The sequence below is a fragment of the Cupressus sempervirens genome, chromosome 11 (genome assembly GCF_028749045.1).
Source record: "Cupressus sempervirens isolate cs-2001-9-10 chromosome 11, ASM2874904v1, whole genome shotgun sequence".
Lineage (NCBI taxonomy): Eukaryota > Viridiplantae > Streptophyta > Pinopsida > Cupressales > Cupressaceae > Cupressus > Cupressus sempervirens.
This window is the reverse complement of record NC_143128.1, coordinates 520,581,237-520,595,032: the sequence shown is the minus strand read 5'-3', so window position 1 is coordinate 520,595,032 and position 13,796 is coordinate 520,581,237. Positions and strand designations below refer to the sequence as shown.

Sequence of the window (13,796 nt, the reverse complement as noted above, 5' to 3'; positions counted from 1 at the left end):
TACATAGCCAGTGATTCCCAGGTGTATTAAAGAATATGAGCTTTTTGCCCTATTTACACCTCTTCACCCTTTCATGGTGAATCCCAGGTGTATCAAAAGATTATGAGCATGCTGCCCTTGATTTTCTTCCATCAATATTTGTGACATCTTATTATGAGATCAGCAATATTCATACAAGTTCTTATTGTATTTAGGAACTCTCTTTGGTATGGAATACTATTCAACTGGATAAAAGAAATTAAGAAGTTCTTTATAAATCTTCAAGGTTCATTAAGCAAGTTAAAGTAACATGAATATAGACATAAGAGAAAGTTCTGATCCTAGTCAACTGCTATAGAATTGCATTTAAAACTTGGAAGGATAACTGTTAAGCATTTGATATTGTACTGAAGGACTCAAACTCTGTCTGGTCCTCTCTTGTTGTGTTGAGACTTTACTTGCAGAACATATGATCACAAATCTTTAGCCGGATTATTGCACGTCAAGGAGTAGAATTCAAACTGTTTGACAAAGCTTGATATGGAAGATATAATGGGTGTGTGGTGGTAAAGAAGTTTGTAAGCTTGGCATCTGATTTGGAAGTTTGCTCTCCTTAAAATATTGCAGACGTATCCATTGCAGAAGACTTAATCCTCAAAGGCTGGGTGTATTCGGTAGGACTATTGCTTGTAAATGGGTGTAACCGGGTGCTAAAGGTGGCAGAGATAATAAGATATGTGGCCGAGTGAGGAATGAAAGATCTTGACCCCTGTCACGGCTTTCAGATAAAGAAGCAAGCCATGACTTCTTGGCTTCCACCGATTTAAAAAGATAGTGTCAATTTGAATTTCCAAGTGTTAATTCTATTAAAAACAAAGAAGAGGAGAGAAAAGATTAAAAAGGTTGGAAGATAAAGTTGGAAGGATTATAATTTCAATTGTTATTATAATATATACTTATATACGTTCATGTAAGTATATCAATGGGGTGACATCATTAAACTATGTTATTATAATTTATTGGTGGCATTTCATTTTTATATTTATATTTACGTATGTAAATATTTATTATAATAATATGATGAAGATCAATAAAAATCCTTTGAGGTATGCTTTATACTTTAAATTAGATTATTTTTCATGTTCTTAGATTATTTTCTTAATAGCACATGTGGGTCCCAAAAATGTATCCTGTGATCAAGTCATTGTGTCCTTTCCAAAGAAGTTTAAGGTCATACTTGCCGATCTTGATGACCTAACTAAGCGAACATCCCATTCCGATGATCCCGTTTAGCAATGCTTCCCCCCCTCTTCATCTTCTCTTCCAATCACCCATAAAAACACTTTCTACCATAATAATAATTCTATAATAATTCATAAAAACATAATAATCGATATTTTAAAGCAAGCAACTGCTAATCATCTAATAACAGTTAATGGTTAACGACCATCTTCATTAACAGTTAATACAATGTATATAAATAACTACCTACTTCACATGATCATGAAAGGATAATCCGTTAATCCAACGGTTATGAACAAGTTTAAAATTAGGTTAAAATTTTGGGATGTAACACCTTGTAACCATAGATTTTGAATTTTGAAACCATTTATACAATCTAAATGAATATATCCAAGGTTCATGATACCACAAGATTATGTTTACTAGTATGAGGAGGGATTGGGTAAGAGCCATAGAAGATTAGTTGAGATGATGTGAAGCCACGTTTCCACATTAACTGGAAAAATTCTGCCTCGAAACTTGACTTTTCATCTTTCATTGGTTAGATGGGCTATTGGGAGGAGGGTAATCACTTTGAGCTTGTTACTATCTTTTTGTTTATTTAGGTAACTAGTTAGGGTTGTTTGACCTTGACTATTGGTGGTGGTTTGTTTCTCTCATCACTTTTCACATGAATAAGTTTCCCATCAAGGATGAAATAAAGTACTCAAAATATTAGCTAGAGCTATGATGCTAGAGAAAAGCATTTTTCCTTTGATGCCAGCTTTGAGAGCATGTGCATGGTATTTCATAGACTATGCTCTTTGGTGGTTGAAAATCCACTATATTAGTATAATACATGAATACATTTTGTAGATTTTGGGATAATTTTGTAGCAATGGGATTTATGTGCACACAGGGATAGTTAAGCTAATTTATTAATTCTGAACCATATATAAAAATCTTAAAAGCCATTTGTGGGAAAAGAGAGACTCTAAGATTTCCGAGTTGGCTTCTACTATGACAAAATCTATTCTTTTAATAGCCTTTAACATATACTGCTGCTTCCACAAAATCATTTGTTTAGGTGCTTAAACTTTTGGCTAGCCAAATAGTCAATTGTCAATCTGTGATCTTGATAAATTCCTCTAATACCTTAAAAGCTAGAGGGTTCTGGGTTGCCTAGAGGCACCATCTATGTTTAGCTTTAGCCACTCCTTGGGATAGGGGTCCATATGTTTGCAAGATTACTGTGTTTGACAATCTCATAATTGGATTAGCTAGTTGGGTATTAGAAACAAGTAAGAGTATGATAAATAGCTCAAATAGAATTATAGTAATCTTCATGGCAGGTCATAAATGGGTAGATTATGTCCAACTGAGAAGAAAGACAACGGACCACATTATGATTATTAACAAGGATTTTCCATCACACTGATTGACATGATTTGAATACTGGCATATAAACAATCATTGAATACCCATTTGGTTTTCTTTCTTTGCAACTTGGAATGTTCTCTTGTTTGTTAAAAGAGCAATGCTTAGAAGTCATCCAGCTATGTAAAAGTCATTTTCTATTTCAAAATAAAGACAAGCAGCACTATATGATTCAATAGGAATTTCTTTGTTGAATTTTTTTAATTTTTAAAAGCTACCAGGGGTACAAAATTAAATCTTTTCTGCCAACTATGAGAAAACTGGATGTAAATGTGCAACTGCAAATAAAATCCGTTCTATTTACTATGAATTAATCAAGAAGGGGGTGGTGCCGGTGAATATAATCAATTCAAACATTCTTTAAGTCATTGTTCCTTTCAATTTTCCTTGTCTATGTTAGAGCCTGATATAATTATGAATGACGAAATTGAGATTTGGTATATCTCTTTTCCGTTGGCAGGATGCACTTGTTGAATTGTCAGAGCATGGAATTGTAATAATTGTAGAAGAACGTGGTTGCCTTCAAGCAAAGGTTTATTTCAGGAAAGAGGTACAATATAATTTCTGTGACTAGTTAAACCTCTTTTATTTTTTTTAAGAAGAAAATGTTGTGTTGATCTAGAGTATTATTTCAGTCTTTTGGAAGGTTAGCTAAGTGCCATTCCTCCTGTTTGAATCCATTGATTCAATATTTCATGCACTCGTTAGGTTTTAGCAATAGGAGGCAATTTCATTGAGTGTTTGTTATGAGAATATGGTGCACTGAATTATAGATGGTGAGATGTAAATGTATTTTATTGAGCACTATATAGCCGTGCACCATTAAAGAGAAGATGTTGCTCTGTAATAATATTACTAATCTGCACAGGTAACCTTGTCAACTTGAAACCTTGCAGCTTTTTCGCACATATAGTTACAATGCTGAAGTACGACCACGGTTTGGAGTGGGCTTGGGCCTTTTTGTTGACTGTTTGAATACCTTTACATTGTCTGGTGGGACCACAGCACTTGAACTTCGGTATCCTGGTCCTGACATGCAATTACTTTTCAGGTATTCTAGATGATCATTTTTTAAATGTCAAATGTGATTTTAGTTTAGACTGATTCATGATGTTCTTGTTATATCTATTTCAAGATTGAGTGATGTACATGCTCTAAGAATTTATTGGGAGGATTTACAGTATGTGTTCCATACAAGCCGGGAAACAAATTTTCTTAGTTGCTGTTGGACCCAAAATGTTTGTAAGTATAGTAATTAAAATAACTTTGATTCAAATTATTTACTATTGAGCACAAGTCTTTCAACGGAGCTCTTTAAATAAGAATTCCAAACAGAATATAAGAAAGAAAACTCTATGGTTTTGGGTCTAGCATGCTTTAACAGGGAAACGATTAAAGTTGAGGATGGTGGCATCTTCTTAAAATTTAGGTTTAGATTGTAATTAGATTAATCGTTATTACATTACGTGAATAATATATCTGATTGCACATGACTCAATGATTATAGGTTAGAAACACAAACAACTACCAAGCTATAGCCTGTATTCTTTATGGTTTTAATTTCTTAGAAAACAACTATGAAGTCGAAGTGGTGAAGATCAAATGTTTAAAGAATTGAGCTTCATCATGGAGATCTAAGTCCAAATCCCCAAAGTGACATCTAAGGTGAAATTCTAAGTGGTAACTCATGCTTTTACATTGTTTGGCATCTTGTAGAGATTTCTAAGTTGTTGCTCATAAAGAGTTGAGCATTTGATGTAGTGCAAGACAAGAGAATCCCCAAAGGAGATGTCCTAGCCCCCAGCAAATAACCACACAAGGGAAACACAACAACAACACAACAACAATGCAAGATCGGATTCCAAATCACAACTCTTTATTCATTAAATAACTGATTACATGCAATATGCTCGGCTGTAAGGCCTTCCAGGTTAGGGCCAAATACAACAACAATTACAAAACAGTTCTGCAAGATCCCACAAGATCCAACTCACAATCCTAATCCCAGCTAGTCCAGATCCACACTCTGGTAGAAACCTCCAAGGAAATCTTAACTTGTGCTTGCAAGCCCCCCAAGTAATCTCCTAGTTCTCAAGCCGCAGCTATTAGCTCTTCAAAGTTTGCATCCTCTTCTCCAAGATGGATGATAATGACTAAAGACTCCACAAGACCTATTAATACCCAACTAAGCCATAGGTTGGCCTAGTTCATTACAAATTAAATTAAAACCCATATATTAAATATATGTTGAGCCACAAGTCGGCCACAACACAAATTAAATACCCAAAGTCAGCTACAACACAAATTAAATGCCAAAAGTCGACTCAGACAACTCGGCACCTACAGGAACCAAGACCAGACCGAGTGTTAGGGAAACCAAGCCAAGCATCAGCCAAACCACAAGCATTGCTGAGCTCCCAGTGCATGCTGAGCAACAGAAGATGCCGAGCTCCAATACATGCTGAGCATACAGAAGGTGCCGAGCTCCAACAACGACCGAGCCCCTTCAATGACCGAGCTCCTCGGCCACAACTATACCCATCAACGACTAAGCACCACTGTTTGGTGACCGAGTCCACAAATCCTAGCCAAAATACCCCCTAACATGTAGGATTGCAAGCAAGCCTAGGATGCTCCTGCATCAACATTGTATCGAAAGAAGCAAGGTGTGAGGAACAAAAAGTTTTCAAAATGGCAGGTTTCTAGAAAACCCTAAATTATTTGAAGCCAAAAAGAATAATCCCAACTTGTAGCCATTGGGGTAGAAGGATAAAAACCCCAAGGAGCAAATACGGGGTGTTAGAAAGATTCAATAGGAGCAGTTATAGGATGACAAAGGACAGGGCCCACGGGAACTAGAGAGAGGCCAATATTGACTGTAGGCGTGGGTGTTGCACCTTTGTCCTATAAGGCCAAGGATTTGCAATCTAATGCAAAAATTATGCAGATATGGGGTGAGAATCCTTCTCTCTTTCATCTTCATAAACACTATAAATGGTATGGAACACTTTATTGCCTAGTAATCTCTTCGGATTGCGTTATTGTTGTTTTTGATTTGGTGGAAGCTAAGGAGAATGTGCTAAAAACACCTTATTACTGGCTTGGGTAAAATCTCCTTTTTGTCTTTCCCTAAAAACTCCACCTCCAACTATCTCAAAAATATTCAAAGTTGGAGTTGAATTGGTTTGTTCTTCCTCAGTTGCCTTTGGAGTTTACTAACCTTGGTATTTTAGGAAAAACTAGGCAATTCTTTTGCGGAATTTTTGCTATTTGAGAGTTCCCTTATCAATGACTTATTCAATATCAAAATTTGTGTGCTCATGGATTCAAATTTTGTTAACCAGTACTTCTTTAATCTAAAATCAAACGACGCTTTATAGTGTCAAGGTTTAGTTAGGGATGAGCAATGGTTTCAAAGATCTAAAATCTTGATTGATGAAGATCTTTTTTGTATATTAAAGAGATCTTCACCATCAGATAAAATTGTTAAGGAACAACTTAACCCCCTATAGAAGCCTATTGTGAAAGGTCATTTCCTTGGCAAATCTGGGTAGGAAACCCTAAAAGATCCTTACCCCAAAAAAGGAAAAGGATCTTTGTGAATTCTTATTGTTTCATAGCAATTGTGTGGGCATCGGAGGAAAGCTTCGAGCCCTGTATCCCTGTAAATACAAGGCACTCCTTTAGTCAATTAAGATGCTGAAAATACACAAGTGGTTGTAGTTACTGATTTGGTTCATATGAATGTGCCTATAGATTTGGCGCCTTCTAATCTATATGTGTTGCAAGTGGAGTATTTCTCACCTCCTAGAGATTCTCCTCGATCCCCAATTAGAAATCTCCACAATATTGGTGAGTGTGAGGGTCAGTTTTTATTTTGCAAGTTGTTTTGGTAGATAGGCTTGATGAGGGATATCATATTGATTCCCTAATGTCCTAATCTCTCTAGGAGCTGTGGACCTATCAAATGCTCTCACTGCTGATCAACATTTGATGGACTTCGTCTTAAAATTCACAAAAAGAAAATGTTGTTTTAATAGAAGAATTGATAGACAATATTATGAAGGAAATTAATAGAGATTTGATTTAGAAACAGCTTCCAATCTGACAATCCAGGAGGATTCAGATCTCTCCTTTTTGCCCACCCTCCAGGTGGGTAAGAAACCAAAATTTGATAAAACACAAATTGAAATTGATGTGGGATTCCAATCTACCTTAGTTCAGGGATCTGATGTGGGGTTTTCACACCATCAACCTATTGCAAATGGGAACCTCCTTTTTTCTCTCTTGGTCTTGTCCTTTTGGCTTTAGTTCTTTGTAGTCTTGGGCTAGGTCTTCTAAGGTCCCCTCTTTCAAATGAGAATCGGTAAAATTGGTCAAGTCTAGAAAGTGTTGTCCACGTGGCTCCCGAAATGGAAACTGTTTGTTTGTCGAACAATTGAATGTCTCAACTTACTATTTTAGAAATTCTATTTTTAGTAAATTTCACTCCCTCTCGGATTGACCTTGTTTTGACTTTGGGACAACTTCCCATGTTAGAAAGTCTAATTTTGGTAGGTTTGTTTTGGCAACAAGTGAGCTCTGGTTGATAAAGAGCCAAAAGGGTATCCGTTTCTATATCCAAAAGAGTGAGCAAGTAAGACAATCGATCAGAAAATGGTCAAGTTTGGAATCACCCTTGAAATATCCAAAAGTGGAAAGGTATGAAAACATTAGGAAAAATGGTTGTTGCGGAATTCTTCCATCATGGACAAAATCCATGATCACTCAAAAAAATCCTGCCTTGGAGAAAAATGGTTGTCACGGAATTCTTCCATTATGGAGAAAATTCATGACCACTCAAAAAATCCTTCCTTGGAAAAAATTGTTTGTTGCGGAATTCTTCCATCATGGACAAAATCCATGACCACTCAAAAATTCCTACCTTGGAGAAAAATGGTTGTTGCAGAATTCTTCCATCATGGACAAAATCCATGACCACTCAAAATATCCCACCGTGGAGAGAATTGGTTGTCGTAGAATTCTTCCATCATGGACAAAATCTATGATCACTCAAAAAATCCGGCCTTGGAGAAAAATGATTGTCGCAAAATTCTTCCATTATGGACAAAATCCATGAGCACTCAAAAAATCCCGCCTTGGAGAAAAATGGTTGTCGTGGAATTCTTCCATCATGGACAAAATCTGTGACCACTCAAAAAATCCTGCCTTAGAGAAAAATGGTTGTCGGGGAATTCTTCCATCATGGACAAAATCCATGATCACTCAAAAAATCCCGCTTTGGAGAAAAATGGTTGTTGCAGAATTCTTCCATCATGGACAAAATCCATGACCACTCAAAATTTCCATCGACAAGAAAACTAAAAATCGTGGAAAAAATGGCCAAGTGTTGGAAATTTGTCCTTCATGAAAGAAAAAATGACTAAGTGTTGGAAAATTCCTCCTTCATGGAAGAAAAAAGGGCTAAGTGTCGGAAATTCCTCCTTCATGGAAGAAAAATGGCTAATTGTTGGAAAATTCTCCTTAATGAAAGAAAAAATGACTAAGTGTTGGAAAATTCCTTCTTCATGGAAGAAAAAAGGGCTAAGTGTTGGAAATTCCTCCTTCATGGAAGAAAAAAGACTTAAGTATTGGAAATTTCTCCTTAATGAAAGAAAAAATGACTAAGTGTTGGAAAATTCCTCCTTCATGGAAGAAAAAAAGGCTAAGTGTCGGAAATTCCTCCTTCATGGAAGAAAAATGGCAAAGTGTTGGAAATTCCTCTTTCATGGAAATAAAATGACAAAGTGTTGGAAATTCCTTCTTCATGGAAGAAAATATGGCTAAGTGTCGGAAATTCCTCCTTCATGGAAGAAAAAATGGCTAAGTGTCAGAAATTCCTCCTTCATGGAAGAAAAAGTGGCCAAGTGTTGGAAATTCCTCCATGAAAAAAATGGCTAAGTGTCAGAAATTCCTCCTTCATGGAAGAGAAATGGCTAAGCGTTGGAAAATCCTCCTTCATGGAAAAAAGAAAATGGCCAAGTTTTGGAAAATTTCTCATTCATGGAGTAAATTGCAAGGAGTAGATAAAATTTGGCTAAATATCTTTTTAGAGAGACAAAGAATATGTAATTGGTCTATATGTTTCATTTTGAATTTTTTTGCATGATTCTTATATTGCTTATTTCTATTTTGCAGGAGGAGAAAGCTCCAGTTCTAAAATTTTTATAAAAGATGCTCAAGTCCCAAATTCTAGTTCCAACATCAAAGACATCCAAATATTGAGTGATTTGGTCCCAAACATTAAAGTTCAAATTAAAAAATACAAGAACATGGCGATGGAAGTTCAATATGAGGAAACTCTAAAGTGACATAATCATCAGCAAGGGATTCCAATCCATTTCAGGGAGATAAATTTCCAAGCAAGTGCATGGAAGACGAGAATGTTGGAGAGATTTTCAGAAAAGTTAGTCAAAGTTGGATCTTAGTTATAAAATGATGCAATTGTTAAGGACTCGAGCTTACATGGCCTCCATCATGATTTCATGGCATCCAATTATCTTGATGAAGAATTAAGGTCTCCAAGTCAAACTTCTACCCACTCAGAGAATGGAATCAAGAATAATTTATTCAAGGAAGATTGAGCATTTATCGAGTAATGGACATGCATGGTGGGTATTTATTGCACTTTGCTCATTATTGCACTTTGCTCTCTTTCTGTGCAAGCATGCATAGTGGGAATCTGTTACCTACTATGGTAGTGGATTTCTTATTATATTAATATAGATTCCTTTTCTTTTCCCAAACCATAATTAGGGCTCATGTGGCATGATTTGGGCCATCGGTTATTGTGATCATCTAGGCCATCTATTGTAATTGAGGACCTATATAAAGGCCTCACTCCTCATTTGTAAAGGGAGGATTTTCTAAGATTGTTGGTATGAGCTACTAAGATAATAGAGTTTTCTTTGAAGCTTGGTGAATACTTGACGTGTCTTGGTGCTTGCTTGTTCTCTCAAATTCCCTCACTTAGATTAAGTTTAGCCTAGTTAAAGTGTGTGATTGCAATGGAGAATATGATGGTGTATTGATGAATTCCTTTGGTTCATACTTTTGACGTTTTAGTGATTATAAATCATTGTGCAAAGTTAGCCTGAACCCCTTTCATGTAAATGTTTAACTTCTATCATTCACATACATTGTTCTTTATGATGGTGTATGTGGTTGTTTGAAAATATTTCAACATAACCCTTGAAGATTGCACCAGTTCACACGTAGTTGTAGTATAACTTGGCAAAGCAAAGCTCGGTAAATTGAGGAATTTGTCCACCAGAATACTATCTATTGTCATCACTTCCCTTAGGAGTAGAATAGAGTTCCTAAATCCTATCCCTTTTTATTTCTGCATTTTTTGTGAAAATCCACAAAGTACTTCATTACAAAACCTGTAGATAACTTCCACATCTAGTATGGCTTGTAAAGAATTTGAGTAAACACATGTAAGGCCCCTTGTGATCATTAGCAAATCACATCAACCACCGAGCTTATCCATAGTCAAGACCCAACGTTAAAGGAACCTTGAAGTCATCGTATGATCTTTTAGTAGTCTTAGCATACATGAGACTTTATTTAAGAGAGGATAAGATATTTTAGTATTTTGTTCTACTGTTTGGTGGGTCATAAAACACGCATGAATAGGATCCCCCATTCATCCCAATGTTAAGGCATTGGTAGAAAAATTCCCCTTTTATTGAGGGATCCCATATGTACCAGTTTGTGAAGAAGTTATCTTTTATGATAAGAAAAATCAAGGAATGGAATGTTACCCATTTCAAAAACGTTTCTTCAAAAAAGTTCAGATTGGAAAAGGAATTGGTGGATTTGAATGAGGTTGCTATTGATAAAGGCATGGATTCCACTTCTTATGAGCTTGAGGAATCTCTTAGATTGGATTTAGATAATAATTTTCTTAGCGATGAGCTACATTGACCTGAAGACGCATTTCCACCCAAAGCCTATACTTATTGGAAATGGAAATGGTTTTGGAGACATGGGGATGATCAGAAATGTTTCCAAGCCATGCTTGGATGAGCAAAAAATTTGGAAACCGTTTCCGAAATGTGTGGATGGCTAAACCAAGGATTGAAAATGTGATTGTACTTGGTAAGATAACCAAGCCATTTTGGGGATGACGTCTAGTTCTGTCCTTGGTAGCCAAAAAGTAACGCCATTTTTTATTTATTTGCAATATTTTTTCCTAATGTGGGCCCCACACTTCAATGCAACTAAAATGACTAAATATGTTTCTTCTAGATTCATTCTCATTAATCTCATTTTTATTTTGAAGAGAGCAAGAAAGGAGCAAGGACTTAGAGGCAGCAAGGTTTCAGGAAGAGACAAAAAGGAGGTGACAATAAGGCTTCAAGAAGCATTTAGAGGAGTTGGAGCATTGAAGATGAGTCTATGTTTACAAATTGTTAAGGTTGTAGCTTTTGTCGAATTGATTTGACATGAGATACCTTAATGATGGTAAATCATTTTAAAGATAAATATGAAATATCTTATATATAATATATATTATATATATATATATATATATATATATATATTATTATATACTAATATACATTATTATATAATAATATGTTATATAATAATATATTATATATATGGTTAACATATTAATATTACATATATGCTTAAGATGAGCTGAATATGTGGTTGTTTATATTACTACTATATTAATATGTTAACTAATGATGTTTAACCTTAGAGACATGTCTCTTCATAAGACATATCTCCTCCTCTCATATTTATAAGCCTTCATTTGCATTTGGAACACAATGAATACCATGACAATTGTTAGTACGTTTGTAGCGATCCTAGAAGTTAACATGGTATCAGAGCCAACTGCAAATGTACCAAAAGGAATGAAGACCAATAATTTTGCAAATGGGAAGGATCTATATGAAAATGTAGTCTCCTATTTATTGCAGGGACAGCTTGCTAAACATTCCCTCGAGCAATACCACTATCCACGCCAAGATTGAAGCAGAGGCTTGCATTCTTCTTCCTAGGGTCTGCGGAATTTTTTTAAAGAAAAGCGCTGGCAGTTTTGGAATGTCAGGTAATTATTGCATAGACATGGGCTTGGGGCTTGTATATTTATAAACAAAAATTGAATTGAGAGTGAAGATAAATGGTAAGGATTGCAACATTAATCATTAGCTACCGCCTAAATCAGAATATGGAATTATATTATTGTGCATATATTCACCTCAAATAATACAAGAACCAGAAAGGAAGAGGGAAGTAATTGGTGCTCCCACGTGGGCTCCATCAAAGGGGACATATAATATTGCCACTGTGATATAATCAATAAGGTGAAAAGGATAGTACAAAATAGAAAAGACAAGTGGGTATGATTCGAAGGGAGAAGGGAACTAATATTTAAGGTGGGGAAGTCAGCCATAAAGGTCCCACTTTGTAACTGCAACAAACACAAATGTGACATCCCCACATCATACCCTATACAAACTTCGTGCCAACCGGGACACAAGGGAAATAAAGGAGATCATTCCCGCATAAGTTAAAGTTCCCATACAAAGTGGACCGAACATCAACACCAAGGCCCACGTCACCATCGGGTAAGGTAAGTAAGAATAACATGCAAGTAGAAATCTATTAGTAAGGAATAGTTATGTTTATAAGAATTTTGAATTTATATATGGTTATAATATAATCTTTATAAGAATTATAATGAAGACTTATAATAGAATAACATGTGAGTTAAATAAGGATCATTTCCTAAGTAGGGAAAGGTGTTAGTTTTAATTTAAATTTTAGAACCAAAGGTATATTATGAATGCTTATTTTTAATGGTTTCTATGCTGCATATAAATACTATGAGATACTAATATATATAGGAACCCCTTATCCCTACTATATAATATGTTTATGGAATTAAATTATGATGAGTCTATTAATAACTTCACCGGACATTGGAATAGAATTAATTCATCATGAATTAAGTATAGATTCAAATCTCTAATGTTCTTATGATTAAAATATAATAATAATATTATCGAGAATAATAATTGAAGGTATTTTTTTTATAAGAGTTATTTGCCTTGATCTATTCCTTCGAGAATGTTATTGTAGGCAGAGGGAGATTGAGACTCAAAGGGAGCCCGACATTTCATTATAGGCAACCTTGAAAGAGAGGGAATGTTGATGTTTTGTAGTTTCACTTGGATAAAATGTAGCAAAGATATGTATATATATTATTTAGAGATATTAATTACAATATGAGCTCATTTGTTTCTATTACTGCGCAATATGCTTGATAAATGATTTTCTAAGATTTGTGTCCATGGTTGAAGGAAGTAATGAATTGAAGATTGGAATGGATGCTGAAATAAAAATAACATGACATTGAAATTCTTGTGAACATAACCGCTATATATCTGGAAGTATGATACAATGATAAATATGTGATCTCTAATCTATGATGGGTTATATATGAGGAACTGCTGGTTCCATGTGCTTATAATGTACATTTTCTATCAAGGAACATATGTTACACTAATAATTGTGCAAATGGATGTTCAGTTCTAAGTATGATCAAAATACAGCCACAATTCTCTATTGATTCCTCAATTAATACAAGAATTTGAGCCTCAGGGGGAACAAGTAGAGGATTTTATTTACTTGATTTTCAAGGAAGTGGGCCATATAAAGAAGATTTAAATAGTGATTGAAAACACTATAAAATGTAGTATGAGGGAATTTTACATTGTGAGGGGGAATAATAACTAATGTTCTATTCCCTTTGCTTGACAAATTCTTATATGAAGGCATCAAGGATGGTGATGTACAGAGAAGTATTTACTATTCGTAAGTATTACATTTATCTACTCATTATAGTCTTTCTTTCATTTGCAATTTTATGTGTTATATGAGTTTTCCTTGATCTCTTCCTTTGTATTTGAATATTGATCTTGTAGGAAAAGAAGAATGACACATTAGGCAACTTATGACAGTAGCTTAAAAGAAGTTGTGATCAGGTTGTATAAAGTGAGGCTCTTGAAGAAAATATCTTTGATGATTGAGATTGAGTATCCTTCTACATTATGAGGGAGTATGACACTTTTTCGAAGGCAACACATGAGCTTAGAAGA

General features: G+C 35.1%; 1 protein-coding gene across 2 annotated transcripts in view; it reads left to right on the top strand.

Moving 5' to 3' along the window:
- The window catches only part of LOC149530649 (PCNA domain-containing protein), a 124,375-nt gene that overhangs the window by 47,718 nt on the left and 62,861 nt on the right, over nucleotides 1-13,796 (top strand). The window contains exons 2-3 of one of the 2 annotated variants that reach the window (XM_089810342.1): nucleotides 3,098-3,187; nucleotides 3,534-3,688. In XM_089810342.1, the coding sequence (XP_089666468.1) occupies nucleotides 3,098-3,187; nucleotides 3,534-3,688 (245 nt within the window). Of the gene's footprint in view, nucleotides 1-3,069; nucleotides 3,188-3,533; nucleotides 3,689-13,796 lie in introns of both variants that reach the window. The other variant, XM_089810343.1, reaches the window with a different exon arrangement.